Source organism: Tinamus guttatus, unplaced genomic scaffold, assembly GCF_059628265.1.
Source record: "Tinamus guttatus ecotype Peru unplaced genomic scaffold, ASM5962826v1 Tinamus_guttatus_pri_ptg000411l, whole genome shotgun sequence".
NCBI lineage: Eukaryota > Metazoa > Chordata > Aves > Tinamiformes > Tinamidae > Tinamus > Tinamus guttatus.
The window spans coordinates 761,960-789,648 of NW_028288945.1; the positions used below are offsets into that span (position 1 = coordinate 761,960).

The 27,689-nt window shown below is 40.9% G+C and overlaps 1 protein-coding gene across 1 annotated transcript in view; it reads left to right on the top strand.

Annotated features, from left to right (window-relative positions):
* Nucleotides 1–9,044: 9,044 nt before the first annotated feature.
* The window catches only part of FBXL17 (F-box and leucine rich repeat protein 17), an 80,322-nt gene continuing 61,677 nt past the window's right edge, over nt 9,045–27,689 (top strand). Inside the window, exons 1-4 of the mRNA XM_088531370.1 lie at nt 9,045–9,776; nt 19,470–19,592; nt 21,141–21,398; nt 22,196–22,327. Coding sequence (XP_088387496.1) covers nt 9,045–9,776; nt 19,470–19,592; nt 21,141–21,398; nt 22,196–22,327 — 1,245 coding nt within the window. The remainder of the gene's footprint in view (nt 9,777–19,469; nt 19,593–21,140; nt 21,399–22,195; nt 22,328–27,689) is intronic.

Here is a 27,689-nt window from a genome sequence, read left to right on the forward strand (position 1 = left end):
CCCCAATTAATCCTGAAAACCTCTGCGCTAAGATTTGCATCTCCACCAAGTTTTCAGAATAACGGCCATGAGGGATTAGTCCCCCTCAAATTCTGTTTCTTTTCTGGGCTGACTCTAAGACTCTAATGGTTCTGTCCTACCATTTTTCCAAATGTCCTTCTGCTATTTCTGCTTAGGCATTTTCATGTCAAAGATCCAAGACTTCTTCTAGTCCCTCCTATACTCCCTTTTCTAATTTCCTTGCATTATAGACAAACTAGTAAACTAAATGGAGCTTGCAGGTGTTCAATAATTCCTCTAATTAGTTCTCTTGGGCATCTCCTTGCATTACTGGAAGGTATGTTATATGGCACGTCAATATTGTTGAATTATCTTATCAGTTAGAGTTTTCATAGCCCAGAGGAATTGCCTCCTGGTCTTTAAGGAGCAAGAATTCAAGATTGTTGCTGAGTCTGCCTCTCCCACAGAAAGGAGGTACATACTTCTTCTGATCCTTAGTAATTAACATTTAGCTCTTTGAAATATGAAAAAATTGACAGTTTAAATTGTTGTAAAGAAAGCCAGTAGCAATTAAATGTGAATTTGTAATATCTCAGAAACTCAGAAAGTGCTACTGATGATTCCATTCATTTGTTGTGGGTTGCGGGATGCAGGAGGAGTAAAGTGTTTGTATGATGTATTAAAGGCCAAGGACTTCAAAGGTTTCTGCGGACTTTCATTTAAAACTTTATAATGACAATTCCTTTCCTTCCTGTTTTCTGTGATAAAGTATTGGAGTGACCTAAGGAGTCTAAGATCTAAGACTATGGTTCAAGGACTCATAACCTGTGATATCTTTACCATATCTGATATAATTACCACAGGCCTAAATAAACTTTCTTAATCACCAAACATTCATCATTAGAAAAATCATACACAATAAAGATGAATTATTTTGCCAAAATACTGCTTGTGAAACACCTACACCTACACCTGTTCTTTGCTCAAATGGTCCTAGAAAACATAATGTTTCAGTCAGTTACTGAAATGAAGGGAACTGACAGTCATCCAAGTTCTTTTTTCCAGCTACAGAATTGGGTGAAAATCTCAACATGACTCTTAAAAAGTAGCTCAAGTAGCTCACACTTTCACTGGGTAAAAGTACAGATAAATTTACATGCCCAAAAGCATGCATAATTGCAGATAAAAAGAGAGGCTGCAAGACTAGTCATTTCCAGACACGATCACAGTAATTTCATGCACTTAGGTAGGTGCTAGCTTCCCAGATAATTTACACACTGGGCTCTGTCACTTCCAGCTTCATGCATGTGTACTGCAAAACACTGTGCAAGGCATCTAGCTTTACACTGGAGTGAAAACATGTTCTCCTTGCATAAATCTGAAAAAGCTTCTTTGTGGTTGTTTTAAACTTACAAATAAGAATTTAGTTCTGCTATTTTATCAGTGAGGTAAGTATATGCCTACTCCCACTTCTCTTCTGTAGGAAATAAATGAAAATTAGGTTCCCCAGTCTTACCTGCTCTTCTTTTGAGAGCTATCTGAGGTAAAACCTGCTGCGTTCACAGCTTCAACCCACATCCAACAGAGAGCAACGACTGTCATGATGTGCACCTTCCACCCCCTCCAACCAAACAGGCTCACCTGAGTTTTTACTCTAGGGCCAGCAAAACCAGATGAAATGATAAAACCACTGCAGAGGTCTACTTTGAAGCTAGAGGATAGTCATTCTCTTCCATTTCCTTTTTCTTCCTTTCCTATCTGTGATGCCCATACCAATACTTTTGCAGGGTAGTACAATGAACCATATCTCTCTTACTGCTTTGTAAGCTCTTACAGCTAATGCATACCCTCCTCCGTGGAAAAGACAGGGTGTTCACATAGGCACGTGCTGCTGCTCTTTTGGATGACAGGGTGGTATGATTGCCAGTGCACCCCAGTCTGCCAGTGCCTGCAGTCTGCTGCAGTTACAATTAGCCGGCCGAGCTTATCCCGTGGCCGAGGGAGATGGGCAGCACAGGCCTGTAGGCCAAGCCCTAGGTGCAAGGCAGCAACATGGCACAGGCCTGCACTGCTCACGGTAACTGCTATGCAGGCCACGAACACCTCGATGTGCAAGGGCCCTGATCACAACCTCTGCAGTGATCATGGGATCACTACACTGTTCCACTGGGTTTCTGTTGTCTCCTATGGAAATATGGATGAAGGCAAAGGATCTATGAAAAGGATTTTCTTCACTTTCCACTGGCCTCTGCTAATACTTCTGGGATCTTGACTAAGATACTCTGGAATGACTATATATTCCAGACAGCATTACATTAGCTGCTCCAGGTTCTCATCGTCTCACCAAACATGAATTTAACATAGTAGTCATCCAAATAATCTGTTACAAATGAAGTATTTTGTAGGTAATGTAACATGTTATAACAATAATATTGAGTATTGGTCACCAAAGAGCATGCAGTTGCACCCAGCAGCCCCAAGCAACTTTGCAGTGACCCTTTATATAAAATTACTTTTTTATAAAATTGACCTCTCTACTAGATTCAATTTTATTTAATCTCTTTAACTAATTAGTATTCTCTCTGTATGTGAAGCAGGCACTCAGGCTTCAGATCTTTACTATTCCATGTGATCATTTCAAGCTATATAGCTTAAAAGCTTTGTTTTGACAGCATACTTTCATTGTACCAATACCATACATGTGTAAACCTCCCTGATGCTTTGACTATACACATCCTGCTTGTTTAGTCTATTATCTCACTGCCTATCAGTCATAAGTGCAAGCACCCCGCCACATCAATCGCATAGCTGCAATAATTAAACTTCCTGTTTTTCAGGTTTTTTTAAGTGTGGTTTTAGCCTGCACTGAGGTAAAAGGAAATGCAAAGCAGTTAATACACTGAAGCCAAAGGAACAAGATTTCACTAGTCGCAGAACTTCGCAAACTAAGTTGCAGGGGTTTTTTGCTAACTATAGAAGGAAGAAATTAGAAGTTCAGCTGAAAGCAAGCAGGTGGTTTCCAATCACAAACAAGCGATATTCTAGTGTATTTTCTCCAGGGATGTAGTAAGATCAAGAAACACAATGGTCTTTAAAATGCAGCTTGATAAATGCCATTAACAAGATTGTGCAATGTAACTATTCACGGTGGCAGAAGATGAACTGACACTAGCAGCCGCTTCCAAACCTATATTTTTATATAGATTCTGCAAAGAGTAAAACTTAATTTATACAATATTCCCAGCTCTTCAGAGACATAACTGCCCATAAGGTGCCTGGAAAAGTGAGGCTTATCTCTCTCTTGAGTTTTCTCGTTCCAGCAGATACCACAACTATATTGCTTTGATGAAAATGTTGCAAATTATCAATGCTATAATAGTCAAATACACACACATATTTTGATAACAATGTTACAACAGATTGTTATAAAAAACAATGAAGACAAAAGATTAAAAAATTTAATATTTGGGGTATTTTATACCAATACCAGGAACAATTTTTGGTCTATTTTTGAGTGTACCTTTTCTAAAACCAAAGTGGAAATTCTGCTCTCTCTTTTCATCTTTTTCTTAGTGGTATTCCTAACGCACCACTTAAAGAATAATTTATCCTTTGAGAACGTGTTTTCACGAAGAAGTAATTTTAAGAACCATTTATGCAGTCAACCGGCTATGGCAACAGGACCAAATATCTTTTATTTGGATCTGGCTTCCTACAAGCAAATCCTGAAATCCGGATGAACATGCACATCTGGGTATCAGGGTCAGATACAACCTCACAACTCGTTCTCCTTCCTTAAGTACAATCCTAGTTTTGGGTCATCAATATGTATACCTTTTTCAAATACGCAAAGAGATTACTTCGAAAAATGTCAAAATATATTGCTATATATGAGTACACCTTTAGTGTTATAAACTGAAGGATTCTTACTGCTTAATGTCTGCATTATGATTTCTGAGCAGTTTCTATGTTTGCAACAGTACTGGTTGTATGACTTTTAATTTCATAAAATATAAGCAATAGCAATGAAGAAATTCACTATTGTTTATACCTTCCTGCTTAAATTAATGCCATGAAGGCTGCACAGCTGATAAGAATGTCTGACAATGTAATACTTCATTCTGCTGCGACAGCACTTACTGTGCTTGCCATGCATGAAGCAATAGTGACGCCCAGTGTTAAAACCATTGCATTGACTCCAAGCGCTCTCACCTTTTTGTTTCTCATTTGTTGTTCAATATTGTTGTCCAAAATTAGTTCAGTCTCGCTATCAGAAAGAGAACAGTCTACTTTCTTGAAACAGAAAAGTTCTAGAGGTGTTCTGCCTAGAATTTTAAAATGTTTAAGTATTACAAGCAAAAGCTTATTTATGGTACTTAAACCATTCACCAGGGCTTAATCAGGTTGCATTAAATTTAAATAAACGAATTAAATATGAAATAAATTTGAAATAAATGAATTTAAACATTCAGAAATTGTACAGGATGGAGTTAAAGAGTTACAACAATGAACAGAACCTGGCAATCTCCTGCGGCCTATAAACATTGCAAATCCTCAAGAAACTTTGAAGTCTTATTTACTGGGGAGATACAGATGACTAGACACAAATATGGATGTCTAAGTAATAGAGATAATGGAAAAAAGAAGAGTGTGGATAGCATAAATGTGAATAGAGGTTGCACCTCTATCTGATGCCTAAAGGCATCAATCCCTGCCCCTGTGATCGGATGCCTGCCCCAGGGTCTGCATCCAGCTGCTCTTGAAAAAATGTTCATCACGTGACCAAAAAACGTGATTCAGAAATCAAGGGTGGAATTGGGTCAATCCTGATTTTGGCAGAGTGGTCAGGTAACAAATTCATTAACACTTCAATACATTTTTTTTTGTTCTGACTCAGTGAATTGAAACATCACTGTCACAGATGGACAGGGAAGTAGAAAAACATACATGGAGTGTTAGTAAAAATCAGAAGCTATTTATGACTTTAAACACTTGATATGGGAAGTTGCAGTCAATAGGGAAAACCCCTACCTTACAAGTTTTCTTGCTCTTGCAGAACAATTCTGTTCTGCAAAAGGCATTAATTAATATTTTTTTATAATTTTGTCACTGTTCTGTCATTATTATGTATTATTTCACAATTTTTCTATTATCTGTACTTCTATGCAAATTGATGTTTGTTTTTTTAAATTGGTAATTAAAAAAGCCTAAATGTATTTGGATCCATAAAGTACTTTACAGGGAGTACTTCTATATGTGGTTGTGATATATAAGTTGACGATTTGTTCTTAATCAATGTAATACACGTGGTACTTTTGAAATCATATTTTTTTTTACTAGGTGAGATACCTTAGAAAGCTCCAATATAATGCCTCTACACCTGACAGAATTGGTATCAGATTAACTGAAGAATAGTTATCACTGATGCAATGACCTGTTCCCCCTACCTTTTTTTTTTTTTTAATATTGCCATAGCCACACTATTCTCACTATTCTTTCAATCTTCTTCAAGGTCTCCATGTTCTGCTTTCGATCAGAGGGGCTGCAGGAAGGAGCAGGTTGTAACAAAACAAAACACTCTCCTGCCAACGCTTCCCATTCAAAGCCCACAGATATATACATATATATATACATATATGTACACATTTATATATACATGCATGCTTGATTAATAGCCTGATGAGTGTCATGATGAGCCTCATGAGCTTCATCAGTCGATATGAAAATACTGTATTTATTTTTAATTTTCAAACAGAATACCCCTACACATTGCAATGTAATACACATACTCAAACATACACCTGGAGATTCTTACTTTGTCTATTCAATTACAGCCATGTAATTTATATAGTCATGTATTTTTTCATGCAATTTACATTTTACCGTATTTATATGTGTTGCACTTTCTTTAGAAAATCCCCCCAAACGAGCAACTAGATATTCTTTTATATGCTCATAATAAAATTTTCTTATTTTCAATACTTAATCTATACTAAGCACAGAGCTGTCTCACCTGGAAGAATGCAGGAAAGAACACTTCCAATTCTCTCCTTGCTTTTATAACCAACCGCTATACTATAGATATAATTTTTTAGTATAGCTCTAATATAAATAATCCTTAACTACGCAGTAACTTCTACAGGTAAGTACAGGTTTATAATACTTATTTTAACCAAATTTACCATCAACTATTACCAATTTTGTTAAATTCATTTTAAAGTGAATAATAGAGTGAAAGGGAGTTGGAGAAGGGACAGCTTTTTATCTCCCTAAATCTGCTTGGCACTTATGGGTTACAAAAGAAGTATCAGTAGGAAGATTTAAAATATAAGATAATTGCATGTCAGTGTAATATACGCTAAGTTTTTGTCTTATCTTCTGCAGTGAAACTTCTGGTCATCTGTAAGATATGCTTGTTAAAATGCATTGCTTGCTAACACCATGAGCTATGAAGGTTGCAAAGGCTGAGAATCCTCCCTAGAAATTTTAGGAAAGACAAAGGCATATAGAATTATATGGACTAAACCTAAATAGAAAGGACAGATTCGGTCATAGAAAACGAGAAAGGTAATTAGATCAGATTTTCTTTAAGATCTCATGTGACGGGAGCTCTGGCGGACACCATAATACAGATGTATACTGATACAAATCCCAACATGCAATTATATTGTAGATAAGGATAAGGATTTTGATTACACAAATCATAATCCTAAATGCCTGACTCTCAGTCAGTAGAAATGCTCAGTGGTTTCAGCTCTCCATATATTCTTAATGTATGTTGAAATAAAATTTACAGAATCATCCTGTGAACACATCTTAAGTCTTAAATAAGTACTCACAGATGAGATAACACAACATAATACCTAAAATTGTTTATTTACCTCAAAATTTTATTTCCTTAGTTTCTAACCTGTCCTGCATTGACAGTCAAACTCATTTTATGTATCTCATGCTGGAGCAAACATATTACATATATTACACTGAATCGGCATAAGTTCTGCATTTTTTTTTGTGGTTCTAATACCTGCCAATAAAACTACCAGCTCTGCTTTCATTTTTAGGGCCAAGATGTTACTAGCTAAGTGACAAATGCACTAGCTAAGTGATAAATGAGTATTTTAAGAAAACTGATCATTTGTTGTCTTAGTTTTGTATCTTTTATGCTAAAGACTTTATAGCAACAAAAGATCAAATTCAGAGACTGAGCTTTAGTATGTAGGAGAAAAATGACAAACACATATAGGGAAAGTGTTCTGAAGGTGAAACTCCTTAAAAGAGGTAAGACTAGAAAAGATGATAAAAGAGGTAGGCAATTCACAGCATAATAATCATGTATCAACATAAGTGTTAATCAAAGCAGGTTAGAAAGGGTAACCTTGGTTATTCATCAACATTGTATAATATAAATTCATGGAAAAAAACCCATCCCTCTCTGTGCCCTGTACATCTATCCATCCATCTCAAAATCATGTGACAACATGTATCAGACATAAAACAGACATTCAGAGACACCTGCCCAGATTTCTGCAGAAAACAGCAGTAAGTGTGCAGGTAAGCAAAGACTGCATTACAATGGCTATTTGGAAGTTGCAGAGCCAACTTTGATTGGGGGATTTATTCTGAATGCTTGACATGACAGGCATGTGGTTGGAATGATTGACTCAGACTTTCATGTTCTTTTAATGTTGTTTTTTTTTGTTCTTACTGATATTAATGTTTGAAAACAGGAAAAAAAAAATCTGTGTTTTTGCCAGAATGAACTACCGATTATATCTTCAATGAGTTGTAAACTCAGACAAAATGTTCTATTACTCTATTTTTTATCCAATGGTGTAATAGTATTTTCCTCAAAGTGAACATGTCCTTACTGTCCTGGTGCAGACTAACACTACAGGTAACAATAATAATCATAGCATCTCAGGTGTTTTAATCCTCACATCATTTATTCCTGAGCAAAGCACCAGAAGATCGGGTTCACGCAGTGCATTGCCACTGCTGCCACGCTTTGCTATTTAATAGCAGTACTAAACTATGTATGTCCGAACTATAATTTGTCTCCTCTTTTCACTAAAGGCAACTCAGGGAGAGTATTATTAGAAGTGTTGTGGCCTGTATCTGCAAAGAGGCCCATGCTGCTGTGCAACGAGGGACAGCCGTGCCCTTGAGCCAGATGCGAGCAGCTACCAGAGCAGCGTGTAGACGGACCGAGGCCCCGTCTGGGCCTTGATCCTTGTGAGCAGCGGGAAAACGATAGCTGCAAAGGAAGGACGGCGAAGAAGCTGTAGTTTCTGAAGACACGCACCTTGGGGCAAGTCCAAGCACATATCAACGGGTCACTGCCCGCCTGCGGTCTCGCACCGACCGGCTCCTGTGGGCAGGCGCCCTGCTGCCTTTCCTTACTGGCACTGCAAGTGTCTCCCCAAAACTCCGAAGCACTCAAAACAAAACAAAACAAAACAAAATAAAACAAAAGGCGGCTAACACCCTGCTGTGTGTCACGCTCGTAAGAGTGCCCGCACGCATCAAGATGAGCTGTATTTGCAAAGCGCGGCGCTCCGCACAGCTGACAGCGCGGCAGCAGCAGCCGCAGAGCTGGGCACGCACTCACGCTTTACCCATCTACTCGCTCCCGCCTCTAACGCACGTTGGCACACGCGGCGCAGCACAGCGAGCCGCGCGCACGTGCACAGCCCGCGCGGACACCCGCGCGCCCGTCCCCGCTCCGCTCCGCCCCGCGCGCTGCCCCGGGGCAGCCTCCTCGCGCCCGCGCCTCCTCCCCGCCGGCGGGGGCAGCAGCGCGGCCGCCCGTCCCGGCGCGAGGTCAGGGCGGCGGTAGCGGAAGCTTCTCCCGGCTCCATGTCCCGGAACCAGCCCCGCCGCCGCTGCCGCCGCCCCTCGGTGGCCGCCACCCGCCGCTGCCGCCGCCGCGCCGGCATCATGGCGGCGCCCGTCCCCGCCGCCGCGCGCAGGTGACACCCCCGCGGGCCCTTCCGCGGGGGCCGCGGCGGCCGCGCGCTCCCTCCCCGCTCCCCGCGCTCTCCTATATGGGCCACCTGCTCTCCCGGGAGGCAGCCAGCCTGAGCCGGGAAAGGGGCCGCCGCTGCCGCCGCGGGAGGAAGGTGCCGCCGCGGAGCCGCAGCTGCTTCCTGCGCGGGCCCTGTATGCTCTGCTTCATCGTGCACAGCGCCAGCCCGCCCGCCCCGGAGCAGCCGCTGCCCGGCACGGACCCGCTGCTGCTGCCGCCGCCGCCCTACGCGGCCCTCGGCGCCGCGGAGCAGCGCGCCGCCCGCCGCCTCCTCCGCCTGCCGCCCGCCGCCTGGCAGCCGCGCGGCCGCTGCCAGCGCCTGCTGCTCTCGGGCCTGCTGCCCTCGCCGGTGCGGAGCCTCCTGGGGCCGGCGAGGCCGCCCGGCGAGGCCGCCGCCGACATGGTGTGCAAGCGCAGGGGGGCCGGCCTGCCCGCCTGCCCGCCCTGCAAGCAGCCGCGCTGCGGGGCCGCCGCGGAGCCCGAGGCCGCCGCTTGCCAGTGCCCGCCGGAGCCGCAGCTCTGCGCCCTGCCCGCGGCCGGCGGCGGGGGCGCGCAGCCCCGCGAGCCCGCGAGCGAGGCCGGCGGCGGGGGGCAGCCCGCCTCGCCGCCGCCGGAGGAGCCGGGCGAGAGGGAGCGCGGCGGCGCGGCGGGCCGCGAGGAGCCGCGGGAGCAGCCCGGGGACTGCTGCCGGGAGCCGCCGCCGCCGCCCGCCGCCGGCATCAACCAGCTGCCGCCCTCCATCCTGCTCAAGGTGCGTGGCGCCGCGCGGGCCCTGCGGCGCGGGGGCGGCCGAAGGCGGCGCGGGGCTGCGGGGCCGGCACGGCGCCCCGGCGTTGAAATAACTCGTCCGCGTTTGGGAGCGCCCTTGAGCACCCTCGGGCGAGGTTTCACCCGCTCTGTGGCTCTCCCCGTCTTACTCTCTTCTAACTTCATGTGAAAGATCAGGTCTGCATGGAAATGAACTTCTTTCTTGGGCGAGGGGTAGTTTGGGGTATTAGAGCGGCTTTGCCCTGGGGTGCGGCAGCCCGTGTCGGCGCGGGCGCGGGAGCGAGCGCTGGCTCCTGCGGGCCCGGCGCGGTGGGCGCAGCGCTCACCCCTTCGGACAGGGCTGTTAGTAGCGCGTGTGTCAATACTGGCATAGCGGCTGGTGTGTTTTTATTTTGTATTTCTAAGGTATTTGTAACTTTTCAGGACTGTCTAATTAACTTGTGACTGGTGGGGTATTTGGCTTCCAGTTCCGCTCTTTCTGTAATCGTTTTGAAGAAGTCTGAGTGTGTTGGTTGTAGATTCTGGAATTAAAGACAAACTCTTTTTTTTTTTTTTTAATCTTCCTTTCAATCCTTAAGAAGAAATCTGTCTATTTTCTTCTCACCCTATTCTTCAACTTCAGGTTTCCAACCATTTTCTTAATACAAGGTCTTAAAGGCTCTAATGTACTGGCCTTTGGCCCTGTTGTTTGGCACAACATTCCAATCGTACTCCAAAGATAGTATTTTTCTGTAGGATGATGGGAGAGAGTTATACCCTGAATTTCAGATAGTTTTTCACGCTAACAAGTGGAGACACAAACTTTAACAGTGAGGCAAGAGAGTTTAACCTCAGTAGTTTCAGGGGCTAGATCTCGGTTTGCTACCCAGGTCTGCTGCCTCGATTCCCACCTGCGCCGCTGGGGCCTGCGGCTCCGTGGTGCTCGTGGAGCAGCGGCTGTGGTTCTGCTGGCGTGGTCTGTGCGCGAGCAGCAGACAGACCTGCCTTCACTCTGTCTCTTCAGTGAAGCTTTGTAGGGACTCCTGAATCACGAGTGGGTGCAGACTGCTTGGGCTGTGTTCTGTTGTCCTCACTGTGGTCGTCAAACTTAGCTTGACCTGCAGATCGTCGGCTGGGCACTGCTGACTTCAGGAAGTCTGTGGTGTGTAATGCCGGTTAATTTTGTTCAGCTATCCCATTAAATATTTACAAACAACTGTTTTGCTTATCACTTGGTCACAAAAACATACATCAAAAATATTGCAGAGAGGGCACACATTCATCTTGAGGCTTTGCAGAGGAGGGTGAGGTGTCACAGAACTAAATATGGGTAATTTCAGTATGCTCTCTTTAAAAGCCCTGAGGAACTATAGACTATAGATTACTCATCCTGACAGTAGCCTAGACAGATGTAGGAGCAAACAATTAAAAAGATCCATATGTAAACATATAATGCAGGAGTTCACAACATTTTATTCTTATTCTGTGTGTTGCTGTCTCATGTTGGTTACTCTTTCACTGGCAGCAGATCCTGGTTTACCACGTTTTCCAAGGAGGTGCTTTGATGTTCATGCAGCACTGTTTTTGGTTGGAAATAGACTTGGGTATCTCTGAGACTCTGTGACCCAGAGGAGAGGATGATTTACAGACAACTGCAAGTGCTAAAAACAAGTATTTAATAAAACCCTATTGATTTAATACTCAAAGTAACTGATTTTGAGAATCAGAATAGCATACTGTCCTGTTAGTAAAGTCTTCGTCATATTTCTTTGTAATATTTCTGTACTTAATTTAAGAAGTGTGGCTGAGAGGAAAGTAATTTAAAAGTGTTTGGAAGGGGAAGATACAGGGGAGTTGTTAATATTTGTCTATTGCACCAAGAGAATGGTCCAGGAAAAACTGCTATGACCCCAGCTATTTATATTTTTCTATGACTTGGCTGATGACAACATCCTTAGTTAAGAGTATTCTGAAGCTTGGGGAAGGTGCCAAGTAAAAGGATGTGGCCGTATTAGAGGATATGATTAAAACTCAAATATGATAAATAGATTTAGAGCTGTTTGACTTTCACATTGATGGTTTTTGAAGTATTGGCAAACAGAAGCAAATCCCCTTCTTGCCTTTCTCCTTTGTTGATTTAATAGCATTGCAAAGAAGGAACTGGTGTAAAAAGTGATAGAAGGCAGAAAGACCTTTTTGATATGTAAGAGAAGGTACTGGAAGTGCAGGACGCAGAAAGGAAGTTCTGATCTGCTTGTTACTTGTAAGGCAGTGCTGCGTGAGGCTGCGTGCGCTGGGCTCTCCTCAGTGATCCCACAGGTAGAATGAAGAGGATGTGGAGAGCGCTAGAGCATGTGGAAACATGGCCTGTGACAATGGTCTGGAGGCTCTTTTTTGTCTAGAAAAAGAGGAGTAAGATGATTCAGATGCGCACCTCTGGTATGAGGAAACTGGTAACAGATGTGACTGTTTCCTGTCCTTTGCGATACAGCAAGAAAGAATAGGTTTACCTCATTTAAATCTCTCTTACATCAAATATGTAAAATGACATTGCAAGAACATCCCAGTCTTGTAAAATATTGTTTCTCTTCTCTGAGCTTATGGGAGGCATATAGTGTGCGTATATGGGTCTTTGTTTTTTTTAAAGAAGTGGAGTGTCCTTGTTGGTTATCAGCATTGCTTTAGGTACACTTGAGCTTACTTCAGAGCAGCAAAAAACTCCAGACTAGATTACTTTTTTCCGATTGTCTTTATCATTTTGCTGCTTCTACAAGCCATAGTTGTATGTTATTCTGTGTGAAGCAGATGAATTATGGTTTTCAACTTGGAGTTCATATACTTACTTTTTCCTTCATTGTGTATCTTTGTTTACTTCAGTTTTTGTAACTAAATTTTGTATGTATTTCTGTTGTTTGGGCATTTCTGGTTCCTGCTCTTGATTCCTTCATCCCCTGCCCTGTGACGTTTTTTTTCCCCTCTCACTTTTTCATTCTTTACTTACAGTAATAACTTGCCTTTACATGTTTGTTTTTGGTAATGTCGAGGTTAAATTACTAGCACTGAATTTAAGATTATTAGGACAATACAGAGAGGGTATGATTAAAACCAAAGCTCTTAGTTGTAGCCAGTCAGTTGGCTCCTGGACACTGTTTGGCATTTATTTGGACCTGAAAAGACTAGAAATATTTATTTCAGTTGCACTTTTTTTTTTTTTTCTCCTCTCTTTCGGTCAAGAAGCAAAGATATTCAAAGACATCACTCGCATCCACAAATTCATGCTGTTAGTATTCCAATACCAGCCTTTCCATCCTGTGCTAGTGTTTCCGTCAGATTCTCCAGCCTGGAACTTGTTTCAGATTTAAAATATATATATATATATTTTATTTATTTATATCACTAGAAATAAAATGAAAGTTTTTTCTTCCTAACTTTGTTGCTGTTGCAGAGGGGCAAATGTTCTTCTCCTTGCGCTTTGATTGTTCTGATTAGCTCTGCTGACCATAACTAGAGAAGAGTAGCGCTGATTTGTTTTCTTGAAGTTCACTCTTAGAGGTGAAGGAGAAGTGCCAGAGACTGGTGACAGAAATGAAGATGGTGTTATGAACATTATTGTTAGTGGGAAAATTTTAAAAGATGTCCTGATGTAACATATGATTTCTTGCAGAATTATTAAATAAGTATAGGTATTTTGCTTTCCGTGGGTCCATGTACTTTTTTTTAAAAAAAAAAAAAAAAAAAAGGAAAGAAAAAAAGTTTTCACATATGTATGTAGGTGTGTAGGTGTCCATATTATAGAGTTATTTATGAATGGAAGAGACAGAAGACATGGAATGAAATTCCTGCTTTTCTAACACTTCCCCCTCATTCCCCTTGTGCTATGTATTATTTCATGGGAAAACATAACAGAATGCAAGTCTTGGGGTGTTCAAGTGCGAAGTGAATTAATTGTAACCTGTGGTTGTGTGTCCGATTCGTGTCCGTGGTGCTTGGGTGCCGGCTCGTTGGGCCCTTCCCGGTTTTGGTGGCGGTGCTCCGCTGGGAGCCGCCTGTGTTGAAAATGTTGCAGTTTGAAAGCCGTAGTGGTAGTGGTGGTGGTGGGGGGGAAGGAGATATCAAAAAAAGGTATCGGATTCACAAACAGTCTGTGGACTGTAGGTCCTGTCGCCTTCCTAGGAGCGAATCGAGTTCCCAAATAGTGTAATCAACTATAAGCTCGACTCTGGCAGTATCGGATTCACGAACAGTCTGTCAACTGTAGGTCCGATCGCCTCCCCCCAAACAAGTAGTCGAGTTCACAAACAGTATGATTTATTCAAATGCAACATTTACAAAGCAGGTTTCGGATGTCAGTACAGGAAATTCTCTACTAGAGCGTGGGGTTTTTAGCTAGCTCTGATGTACAAATGTGCAATCATCACTCACCCCAGAAGATGGGAGAGGGCTCTCAGTCTCGAGTCTCCTCAGGCGGCATCCTGACGCAAGGGGAGGAAAGGGGGATCAGCGCATCAACTGATCCAGAATTTATGATGGATTCTTCCCTCTCGCTTCTTAGTCTCTTCAGGCAGCGTCCCAGCGCGAGGGGAGGGAAGGGGGCTCAGCCTGTCGACTGACCCAGGAGTTACGATGGTTTCTTCCCTCCAGACTTTTCATCCTTAGTTCACCTTTTATACTTTTCTTTACATTCAGGTGGAGCTTGAGTGACTAGAGTCATACTTAATATTGTTATTGATTGGTGAAAAAGTTTCTCGCTTTCGTTTAAAGGTACAGTCAACCGAAAATCTAGAGCGCATGCTCAGTGAGGGGTGGTCGTACCTCGGAGGCGGGTAACTTTTGGGATGGAGGTGTGGTTTTCACATTATAATGAGCAAAGTTCAAGCAAAGTTCATCATTTGCCACCTTTGCTGTCTCAGCACCGGACTTGTTATCGTATATCTCTCGTTAGACAGCCACTGTGCAGCTTATCAGCAGCCCAGCACAGGGAGTGCAACAGAGTTTGGCCGCGGTGCCTTCACCCCGCTCCATCCTCCGTTACTCCCTTTTGCAGCTGCGAGGAGGGCAGATTGTGCTGCCCAGGGAACTGTGGGGGAGCAGAGTCCGTGCGTACCAACCATCCTGGAAGTGGCAACCGTGTAGCACCCCAAGCAGGCCTCTGTAATGCCAGAGCTGTGTTAGGCCCTAGTTTTCCTCTCAGTTCCTGCTTTCAAACAATTCTTCCACAAACACTCCTTCCACACCGCCGCAGCGTTGGGAGCTGCCGCGGACGTTGGTGAGGGCGGTGTGTCAGGCCGAGATGGCTCTGTGCCTTGGTCAGCGCTTTCCTCTCGCAGGAAAGCCTGGAGCCCCGAGCGGGTGTCTCCTCCTCATGTCTTGGAGACAGAAAGGAAGGCTGGATTTATTTATTTATTTATTTATTTATTTTTGCATCCCCACTAAGCTGGTCTGTGAGCTGCTAAGGGCAGTCTCTCGCTGCCCTCTGAGACCCCTGTCTGTGTGCTCCCGTGGCTCCTGCTGCCTCTGTGTGGTGGTGAAGCAGCTGTAGAGCAGGCTGGTTCAGCTGCCTGATCTGCCCCAAACCTGGCACTGCAGCTGGTCCCGGATCAGCTCCCTGACCCTGGGCGCAGTCCCTAAACCCGGCGCCCCAGGAGCCCCTGCCCTAAGATGAGCCCAATGATCAGCTCCTGCTGCCCGAACATCAGCTGAGGTGCCTTGTGAAGCGGCACCTGCGCTTTTCCAGGCTGACAATTTTGGTAGCCCCCCTCCAAATACTCCTCTCTGAGGTATGTTTGTGGAGGGCTTATCACTTTCACTTATTCCTTTTTATTTTTCTCCGTATTCTGTTGAGGTTATGTGTGGATGGAGTGGCAAAAAAAATCCTCTTTGAGAGTTTTCTGGTGAGAGGTTATTCTGCTGTTTCTTCTGCTTGTAGCAGAGTGAACTATTTGCTTTGTAAGCCTGAGATGGTGTATAAACATATAGTTCACAAATACTGTGTTTAACATCACACAGTAAAATGTCATACTAAGGATGTTCCTTTTATAGAGTGTTTGTTAAGAATTATTTGTGATAATTAAACTTGAATTAGTTGCTTAACTTATAACTAACATGTGAAACAAAATGGGAACTTTCCAAGAATTGATACATCACATCAATTAGACACTAAGATGAATAATATAATGTCTGCATCCATGTTTTCAGTTTATTTTAATTTTCTTTATATATGCTGTTTCTGTTAATACTATGAACTTCTTCAAAACAGATACAATTCATACAGCATAATGGAAATAATTACGTAGATACCTATTTTTCTTGGATACAAAAGATTTCTAGTGAGAAAAAGAATGCTTTATTTACAGAAATCTCTTCCAGTTAGGTTGAAAGATCTTTTACTTGACAGTAGGGAAGAAGACCTGGCTGATGTTTTATAAGCTGTTTTTCATTAGGATCTGTAGCCTATAGTGTCTTAACGCTGTTGGCTCATTTTTGTAGTTAGCAGCAACTTTAAGTAATGCTGTTAGTACTCGGCTGAACTTTCTTGCTCCTGTTCTTGAAGCAAAAGCTTCTTAATTCCATGGATTCAATAATTCCAACCTCTTGTTTGTATGTTAGAAGTTACTTATTGTAAAATGATGTTGTTTTCTGATACTCGAATGCATTCTGTTTAATTCATATTTTATTTTTGCCATATGAAGTCTGGAATTCTGGAAATGTTGGTGTTGATGATCCTGCGTCAGCACATAGGGAATTTTGTGCAATTTTTTTTTGGTGGTAGGGGATAAAGCACTAGAACTTTGGTTGAATGCTGGATTTCAACTGTCTGAAGTGTGTTCTGCAAGGATTTAAGTTGGCTAAATGTAAAAATAATTTGTGCCATCATCTGGTCCAGCGTTATGGCTTGCCTCAGATGTGTCTGAATATCCCAGGGATGATATTGTGGAGGTAGCTGTAATTTGTTGCTTAACATTTTGACAACCTGTGGATCCTTTCCTTTAGGGCGTTTGCATGGTTGTGTGTGTCAAGGAAAAAAAAACTGGACTCTTGAATTAGTAATTAAAACAGTTACTGCAACTATAATAGTTGCTGCAACTTCAAGTTTGACAGCTGTATCGGCAACTGTTTCCCCGCACCTTAAAATGACTCATGTTTTCTCTAGTAAAAGTAACATCTCTAGGCTCCTTACTGTTCTTGGTAACTAGGTTTATGTACAGCATGGACAAAAATGTGACCTTGAGTGTTTCAAACACCTATTTCAACAGAATTGTGCAAAAAATATAGTCTGTGTCTTGTATTGAGTCAAACTGGCTTATTTTCAGCAATGCTATTGCTACATCTCTTGCTGGAGTTAGCAACAGTTTTTTTTTTTTGTCATTTTGTAAGGTTTTTCAGCTTTGATAACATGGTAATTTAAACAAAAACATGATTTACAAGCTTTTACTTTCACAGTGGCAGTTGGATTCACTATCATTTTCCTTGTTTTGTACTTGCTGTGCTCTTCTTTTTGAGGCCTGCATGCTATCATTTTTCACATGAGCATGTTATCTCCATGAAAGAGAATATTTATTTCCCCTTTGTAACAAAGATTGGCTAGTTTTGGCTAGTTACAAGGCCTTGCTCTGCTTTTGTAGTAGTTGTTATCATGGGCAAGTGTGTTGTCTGTCTAACCGTAGCATCCGTCTAACCATAACGTGCATCACATTGCTACAAAAATCTCAGACAAGAACAGGCGGAAGATTTGTTTTGTGTCCGTAATAGCAACTCCAAAAGTTCCCACTGCCTTAATAGCTTGTATTGCAGTGTTGCAACTTGCGAAGGAACGGACTCCAGTGTAATGCACTGAAGACATTTTATTGAGCATGAGACAAGACATCCCTGAAACAGGCCTCTGCATTGCAGAATACAATCAAAAAGGCACTGAAGTCTCATCCCCAACAGTGATTATTTATTTATTTTTATTTTTTTTAAAGTGACAGTTAGTGCCTAATGGCTAAAACTACCTGTGCAGTAGGAAGATCAGCTCTCTTGCCAAGTCAGTGTTTGCTTAGAGCTTTTTTCCTCGAGGTGATGGATTTTTTTTTTTTTTTTTGGATGCCATTCATGGTCCTCTCCTTGCTGTGCCCTTGGAAGTGAAATCACCAATGCACGCTGAGAACTGCAGGGAGGAAATGGGCCTTCTCTGTTTCCACGAGGATTTCAGCCTGTCCGTGTTCAATCCCAATTCCTTAATAAGAAACCTCGGTTCACTCTGGCAGCGGCCAGTCAAAGGCTTGCAGGAGAAACGAGTGGCACTAGACAGAATCCTTAGCTCCTTGAGGACTCCTGCATAGTAGACTGATACTTTTTGAGACACAGAAAGGTGGAAATGGTGAATCTCACATGAATTTGAGGAAGGTTCCCTCCTGCCCCTCACAGTCATCTCTCGCAGTCCTCCTAGGAACGGTCAACCAACTCCCCATCCCTAAGGGGTTTTCGTAGGGCTATAGAGATTTAAAGCTGCTAATTTAAACTAGCTCAAGTAAGAGGGACAATAATGGTTGTCTTATTCCTGACAGCTGGCTGACTGATGTGTTTTAAAGAACACCAGTGCTAGAAATTCTGTAAGCTATCACACATTATAGTCTAAGGCTTCATTATTATTTTAGAAACTTGACAATTTGCGGGGGGAGACTGACTCTCTTACCTACCCAGGTGATACACCACAAAAATGATGAAAGCAGTGTTTTCTGTTTTGTTTCCCCTCTCCCTTCTCTTTTCTTAGGCCAAATGGTCCCAGTCTTTTCCTGGAATGTTTTTCATGTGTTCTGGACCTCAGTGCTTTCCTCTACTGACTTTCCAATATATTCATGTTTTCTGGAAGCAGAAGTGGCTGTAGTACTTCACATAGTGCCTGTAAGGCATCAGCTGAGTAGGAGGGCTCACTCATGTTTCGCAGCTGCCCTTCTGGTTAGACATCCTAATATTGTAATTGCCTTTTTCACTGTAGGCTGACCCGTAGATTCAAGTTCGTTTGTGTTTGCAAGGTACTTTCATAATTCACTCCTGATGGCCCTTCTTTTGATATCGATTTATAATAGCACTTCTGAGAAAAGGCATAAAACAGGAATTTATGTGAGCTTGCCATAAAGTTACAGTTTATTTCCTCCTTGCAGGCTGCTGTAGCCTTGAAGCGCTTGGACCTGTAGGGTACAGAATGCAAAGGCTGTGCATCATTTTCTTGCATTACACTTGCTTGCTCTTCAGATCTTTGTGCTGCTTTTTCCCTCACTCCCCTCTCCACACATGCCCAGTACTGATGGTTTAGTGCTCTTCTGATTTTTTTTTTTTAATTGAATCTGAAATAAAAAAATGCCTTTCTGTGTACATCAGAAAGGAATGCAAGCATCTCTTTACTGCTTGTGAATGATGTGTACAGACTTGTGCTCTTCTAGCAGTTGTATTGGTAATAGCTTAAGTGTGCCATCTCGGAGGCGTGTGTAAGCTTCTGTGAGACAGGAGTATTTCTAGGATGCATTCTGTTTCCTGCTGGTGTTGCTAATGTGACTGCTACTACCTTGTCAGCTGTTGTGAGGTGTGGGATTTTGTTGTTCTTGGCTGATCTTGATGGGCTGATTTCTGAAAGTGTGTGCTGCAATAATAAGTAATGCTTTTCCAAATAAGATTACTTCTCCTGACAAATATATTTATCTTTTCCTTTTCTTTACAGATATTTTCCAATTTATCCCTGAATGAGCGTTGCCTTTCTGCATCTTTAGTCTGTAAATATTGGCGTGACCTGTGTTTAGATTTTCAGTTTTGGAAGCAGCTGGATCTCAGTAGTCGTCAACAGGTACGAAGGCTTAATTGTAAAATTTGTCTGGATGACGCAGATTTTGTTCTCCGAGCATCTGATCAAAGACAAACAAGCTTATGAGGACCTAAGTGCTTTCAGAAGATTTTCATGCTAGAGACTGAAAACATCTGAACTCTGAGTTTAATTCTTTTGAATATAGATGGCGTGTGTTGACCGTGGTAGTTCAAGCAGTACGTGGGCTGATGCCCATCGTCACACAGGGAGAGGACAAGCGCAGTTTGGAATGGTTTGTAGGTTGTGTGTCAGGTCCTTGTTGATTCCTCTGCTCCTGGAGCTGCTGTTACCTGTGCCTCTGAAGCGCTATTGAGAACCACTGGGACAGACCACCTGATTGTTCTGAAGTGACTCCAAACAAAACCTGGTTCCAAGGCACATCTTCTTGACAGACCTCTAGCCTGGAAATAAACGCACAAGTGCTATGTGTCTAATCTGGATTTGCTCTAGGATTAGACTTCTTATTAGTGGAAAATGGAGTGGAACACACAATATGTATTTCTTCACTGCAAAACATAAAAAACAGAAGGGGTTTATGTTAGTCTATCTTGACCCTTTCATGGTTAAAGAAAGATCTCACCTATCCTAAGTGGTAGATAAGTGTTCTTTGTTGGAAGAATTTCAGTGTAAAGCACCTTAGGTTTTGAAAACTAATCTTTATGAAAGCAAGTAACTTCCTCAGTTTAAAGGTTATACATTCTGTCTTATAAACTCCCAGTTCTGCTTGTTTTAATTTTTAAGTCATAAGCTTCAGCTTGAAGAATATCTTATGTTTCCTACCTGCTTTGCATCATTGGCATCTTTTTAAAATTATTTGTATATTAATTAACTACTATGTGCATACATAAGAGGGGGATAGGATGATATATCCTTAGAAGGAGTTCCATGAAAAAATAGTGACTATGTCTTTGATTTAATTGGCTTTCATAGGCTACCACTTTAGGTATTCAAATATTCTATTTTTTCACAGTTACTAAAAAATTATTCTATGTTCCAAGTTACTGGAAGAAACTTACATTTTTAGTTATGCTTCCACCCCTTTTTAATCATGTTTCTCTTTTCCTTACCTTCTTTTTTTGTCCAGTGACATTTGAATTACTTTTTTTTTTTTCTCCTTCCATTTTAAAAGAACTCCATTGCTAGTTGCATCACTGTGGAATGCCAAAACCTTATCAAGAATTCATTGCATTTCAGAGAAATATAAACCTTTTACCTCTCTGTAAATTTTACCTTAGTTGGAAAATAGTACTCATATAGAAGGGCAAGCTAATCTTTTCTGAAGGATGGAGAATTCTTGATCTAGAATATGAAGAGGAGCATTAACTCTTACGGTCTCGAAAGACCAGAGCAGATCTCTGAGGTTAGCTGTAAAACTTCTAACAGCAATCTATTCTTATTTCAGAAAATAAATCTCTTCTTATTCTCTTAGTTAATGCAAATATGTTATGGAAATACTAGTTTTTGTGTGAATGAACCAAAGATGTTGATGAAAAAAGTAAATATCAGTATTTGACTTTTTTTTTTTGGCAGGTTACTGATGAACTACTGGAAAAGATAGCATCAAGAAGCCAGAATATTACTGAAATCAATATTTCTGACTGTCGCAATGTGTCAGATACTGGAGTTTGTGTATTAGCATTTAAATGTCCTGGACTCCTAAGGTATACTGCTTACAGGTGTAAACAACTTTCTGACACCTCCATTATTGCAGTTGCCTCTCAGTGTCCTCTTCTTCAGAAGGTGCATGTTGGGAATCAAGACAGACTCACTGATGAAGGCCTAAAGCAGGTAACCATCAATTCAAGAAATTTATTTTGTAAACTTACTATTTTCTGACTTTTTTCAAGTACAAAGAAAGATGTGGAAGAAAATACATCATTTTTTTCAGATATAATCAAAATTAAATTACCTCTTTGAAAACTAAATTTAAAGCTATATATATATTTTGGTGCAATACATACTTTCTTATAGAGATTGTGTGTACTTTAATCCAGGGATTAAATGATCTCTTTTAAATAAAATCTCCAGTTTGCCATGCTGCAGTTTACTCTGACTGTCAGGTTTTCCTGTGCTTGGTTTCTGTTTGTAACCTCTGTTAAAGTAATTCTTATTTGCATTATTAAAGCAGGTAGTGATTGAGCGTGTTGTTTGTTGGACACAGTAGAAAGTTTTGCCAACTGTATCTCTGTTATCTTAAAAAAAACATTTAAGGCAAAACTGGGAAGTAATTATGTTAAACCTCCTGTCTCTGTTTAGCATGCAGGTATCATATGTTAACTAGTGAGATAAGAACCACCTTGTTTATAGAGCTTAGGTGCTACCCTTAGCTCCTTTGTACTAACTGTAGTAAGAAGCTGCATTGCGCCATGTGCATAATTGTAAACTTTCTTAGTTGCTTACAGTTCTGATAAAACCTGCAGACAAAGATGCCTCTTAGAAGAAAATATGCAAATCTTAACTCCTAGAATTTATTGTTCCGCACATCCTGTTGAGAAATTATGTGTCCTTTTTTGTTTGGTTGGTTTTAAATTTTATCTACTTCTGAATTTTATCTGCTTAATCTGCTTTGATTTCATTGATTGTAGCTGGGTTCCAAGTGCAGAGAATTGAAAGACATTCATTTTGGGCAATGCTACAAGATCTCAGACGAAGGAATGATCATTATAGCCAAAGGCTGTCTGAAGCTACAAAGAATATACATGCAAGAAAACAAATTGGTAAGTACATGGCAGGCTTTTTTATTTTTTTTTCTTAACACCATTTTCATTGTCAAAACTTGTTCTTTGTTTGTTCAGAACTTTCTTCACAATGGTTCCTTCTTTCATGGCAAATGCTTAAGAATTTGGGTTCTGCAGGGATAGCGTGGAGATGGAGTTCATGCACAGCATAAGTCCATGCACAATGTGTGTCTGTGTGTGTATATATATTTTTATACCAATATATTATTCTAAGGTAAAAATCGTTAAACACTTTTGCAGAAGAATTTCTTGACTGCAAATAAACCTTCTGTTAATCTTTTCTTGAAATATGTTGCTCTTTCATCAGGGTGTAATACTACAGTGTGCTAATGCTGATAGAAGAAAGATGTTTAAGTCAAGTTATTACAATCTGTTCTAATTACTATATGCATTCTCAGAGGTGGCAGGTTCTAAAGGTCAAAGCCAGTATCTACTAATCAGTATGTTAGAGCAATGTGTTAAACTCTTAATTTTCCATTCTTGTAAGTAGAAAAGTTTGCTTGTGGTTTAGTTTTTATCTTTCAGGTCATGTCAGAGTTGTGACTTCTGCTTTCAAAACTGCTGACCTGGCACAAATAAGTTGTGTTTGTAAGAAAACAACACACTGGGACGTCCTGTCCTAGGAGCCCCTAGGTATCTGGCTTCAAAGAGAGAGATAGATATTAATGTGTTTAGCCCCTACCCTTTTTTTTTTTCTTTTAATCTTTAAACAGAACTGTATGAATTTAAGAAACAGGAGGTAATGCCCGCAGTATCTGAAATCTCAAAATTGTTCAGACAGAAAGATTGTAGGGGAGTTTTTGTTTGTTTTTGGTAGTGAAATGGAATTTTGAGTACCATTAAAAATAATAAATCCAGAAATCTGTGAACATTCAGTTCTCCATTTTTTTTTGGTTTGTTTGAGAGGCCTGCAAGAAAAAGAAAAAAAACCCGTAAATACTACAAAAATTAACCAGAGACAGATAGGAAAGTCTGTAGTGCTAACTGAGTTTAAAGAAGAAAAGGATAATTGTTGTGCACTTTCAAGATCCGCATAATTGTGCATGAAAGGTTGTCCAGTTATGCATGAAGATTCTTTATATATATCTATAAAAATGCACTTGTATATATGTCTGTATAAATAACTATGTAAGTGCATGATTGTTCTAAGATATGTGCGTAAGGTAGAACCTTAACCTTTCTTGCCGTTTTTGCCACTCATGAAGTTTGTAATCTCTCTTCAATTATGAAGAGAGTTAGGTTTGAAATCAAAACTAACTAGTTGTCATCCCAATTGCCAACATTCAAAAAATCCTGTGCCTTTACTATCAGAAAAGCAATTTAGGTTAACAATTGATAAAGGACCTAGCAAAAAACTTTTTTTTTTTTTTTTTTAAGGAAATATTATCCATTTGTGTGCTCTCTTTGGTCTTTTATTACTGCAGATGTAATAATGCATTTTCAAGTGGAAATAAAACAGAACTAAGTGTTCTCAAACAAGCAGGAAATTTTTTTTTTTAAAGTTTGTCAAGTAATTTATCAAAATCAGACCTTTATACTTCGATGAATGAGCTTTTCATTTTTTTCCTCATTTAATATTTCTGCCCTACCTTAAAGATCAGAAAAAATAAACTTTTGGCCGCTTTGGTTTGACATCATAAAATCCAAATATAACTTCTTGAAGTCTAGAATTATAAATGTGAAAAACTGCAAAGCTGTTAAGCACTCTACAATGTTGAACATACAGAACATAGTAGCATTTATTGATGATTCCAGTAGATGAAAAAATTGCCAGCCTTTCTCTTGCCTGGTGGTGGGGGACTTTCAAACCATGGTCTTGTGGAAGCACAGTGTTCTATGAACCAAGTCAACTTACTCCAAGTTTTCAAGCAGTTGTAAAGTAAGAATTTTCTCCTTCTAAAATAGAAGATCAGAACTGGTTAATGTCTTGGAAGTATTTGAAGGGGATTAGTGAGTGGTGACATGCTAACCAATTGCTTGCTGTGTCGAATACTTTTGTTTTTAAGAGTGCCTTCTCTAATAAAACCACTGTTGGTATTTGCTTGATCATGTCTTATTTCCTACACTATTGGTGGAGAAAGGGATTTGGTGAAATGTGTTTTATTTTTAAACTGCGTAATGATTCTCTGAAATAAATATATTTCTTTCACAGGAAAAGTGTACTTGATACACATTCCTGGTTTGCCTAGTTGAAGCTTGTGGATTGTCAGTCTGCTCTAGGAAGAAGGTGGGCCTCCTTGCCCTTTTTAAATGGCTTCTGTATCTTCCTAGTGAATATTACAGATGGCATCTTCAGATTTTTTTTTTTTTTCCCCATGTTTTCATAGTGCTCAAAAATAGGAGAATCTTATAGGCAATTTTTACTAGCTTCAAGCTGTAGCACACCGTCGATGGTGTCATTATAGTGGCTGGGTTTACATGTAGGCTTGTTTCAGACTAATTTTTTTTTATGCATTGAAAATGCATTAATACAGAGGTGGCCAGCAGCTAAATAATGCCTTTGTGGCTGTTATTTTACAGTGAAGTGGGGACCAGTGAATGCAGTTCAGTTGCTGCTTCTGTTGCTAAGTAACTGTGTTGTTAGCCTCCTGAGCAGGAGCAGAGACAGAAGAACTTGCTTTGGTGGTTTAACATGCTATGCATTTCACAGAGGATCTATTTTTCCTTTACTCTGAAATGCTGATAACTTATAGTAACAAGTGAAAAATATGGGTAGAGGTAGAAAGGACGCATGAGCAAGTTTAGTTAACACTGCAAAGCTAACTTAACAACACAAGGTGGTTGTGTGCATAACTGTTTGTACTTTATTTCAGTTCCTTTAAAATGATTACCCCTTCCTCTGTCTTTTGTCTTTCTGATACTCTTTCTGTAGGATTTTGTCCAAGTTGAGAACCTAGCAAAAATAAATAATTTTACAGGCCTTTGGAGATGTGTCAGATTATTGACTTGTCCTTCCTGATCTGCTCCCAAGCAATCTTATATATTCTATATATTCTAACCATTTCACAGGTATTCAGAGTAAATGGAAGAGCAGCCTACAGAACTGTCCAGGAGACATCAGGAAACTCCCTAGCTTCTGGCTTGAGTTTAGTTGGACTTCTCACGTTTCTGTTGATTTTGCTGGAATTTAATTCCATGAGGCAAAATTTCACCTTTGCCTTATATGAATGATTAATATTTGCAGTTGGTGAAGATGAATTTGCTGGTAGCACTGTTAACATTTTTTCCATCTTCTGCAAATCTCTCTTACCCCTCCAACCCAAAGAAACACTGCCTAATTTCTGTAGAAAGATTGAAGAAGTGCTCCCTGTGCAAATGGGAGCACTTGGGCTTGGACTGAGGAATGGAGTGCAGCTGCGATTTACCTCAGTTGTCTAGAAATGCTCTTTCATTGCAGTCTTCCCCACGCGCTGGGCGCTCTAGAAGGTGTGAAAAGTTTTGTGACCCCGTTGTAACGGAGTGCAGAGCAAGCAGTGACTGCAGGGCATCCAAAGAGGAGGTTTGCACACCAAAGGGGGAAAAAAAAAAAAAAAAAAAAAAGCATAAGCGGTGGGTCAACTTTCCTGTTACTGTGATTAGAGTGTATGTGGTTTGGGGACCTTCACTTTAGAGCTAGGAAAACTAGCTCAAATACTAGCTCTACCTTCCATCCTCAAAACTTTCCTTAACCTAGTGGCTTAATAGTCAAAACTGTAAAATGATTTTTGCTGAAAATTGTTTTTTCCTTCTCTCCCATTCCATACACTATTGCAGTTTTTGCATACAATTTTTGAAACTTCTCCAAGGAGAAGATCCTTAAAGCAAAGGATTTCCTTTACGTCATCATTGTAAATACTTTTACAGAATGCATTATAACTTGTTTATTAGATTGTTTTGAGCTAGCAAAGGACTGTAGCTGTTGCAGTTTTACCTTTCAACAATTCCGTTTATTGAAAAGCTGTGGTCTCCAGAAGCGTGTGTTGGTTTCCTCTGTAGATAGAGAATACATATATGACTTTACTTGTTAAAACATATGCAAACACCTTGAGGATGACAATGATACTGAAATTCATCTCTCCACTGGGTATTGTCTCTTTGGGCAATGATACTTGATGTGCTGTTGGAGACTATATTAGAGCTTTCTGTTTCACAGAATTAGCTTGAAGATGTTTTGCAGAAAGTGCCTCTTGTGTTTTAATTTGGCAAACATGATACTTAAGTACTAAAAAACTACTCTACAAATGATGTGCAGTGTTTTAAAAATGGGGCTATATTGAGTTACTGTATTAAAATTTAACTGAGATGTGGAAAGGTACCCTTTCACGGGGAATTGAAGACATTTGTTCCGTCTTGGAGGCAGTCTGTTGGGAGGTTAGCCTTTGAGGAAACTTCTCTCCTGAAGTGTTCACTTTTTTCTCTTTTGCAGCACAGTAAAGTTGTTTGGGCTGTTCCTTTGAGCAATTGAACTAATACTGCCTTTCTTCTTGCAACTTGATCTTTTTGTTTGCAACTATTTTTGCATTTTTTAGTCAGCTCAGCAGTTTCTTTCTGTAATGCTGCCCTTAACACAAAGCAGTCTTGCTGAGTGCGTGTGTGTGTGTGTGTTTTTTTTGTTTTTTTTTTTAATGCACCTTTGCATAAATATCTATTTTCTGAAATAAATATTTCTGGTACTCCCATAGAGGCATCAGACTTCTCAATAAAAGGTTTCTGGTTAAAAAAAAAACATAGTGGTAAAGGCGCTGCTTCATATTCACCTTTAGGTGGCGATATTGACTTGGTAGTTGGTGGTAACGGGTCTTTGGGCCTTCGATAGTCTGCAGCCAGTAACTCCTGCCTGGTATACTCGCACCCTATTCCCTGTTTTCTGTTCCATCCCACTGCCAGGATCGCTATCCGAGAATTCTTTAAATGCCTCCGGGATGTCAGCAACGAGCATATAATAAAGCTTATTCCACTAAGTATGTTTGACGCTTGCACTGTGGTTAGGTATATTCGTGTTGAGGTGTTTCAAGCAGCGTGCTTCGTGTAGGTCGCTAGCGCAAGCACAGCGCAGGAGGGCCAAGGGCTTATGTGTTCTTTTGAAGCAGAATGAGCCCTAAGCATGTAGGAAAAGATTTGCCCTGCTGCATATGCAGAGTATAAAACAAGTGAGTCGAAACTACCTGGGATGCTGGGGAAAATTTGGGAGGAAGCCTGCTATTTTTCCTTGATTTGCTCTTTAACTATTCCTAGATCAGATCACCTGCGGCAGTGAGAGCAGAGTTTTGTGCCTGTGGCTCATTACAGCCCCAGAATAGCGCTGTAATGGGGATCTGTATTTAGGATGTAGCCTAGAAAACTTCTGTCCAAGTACTGGCAA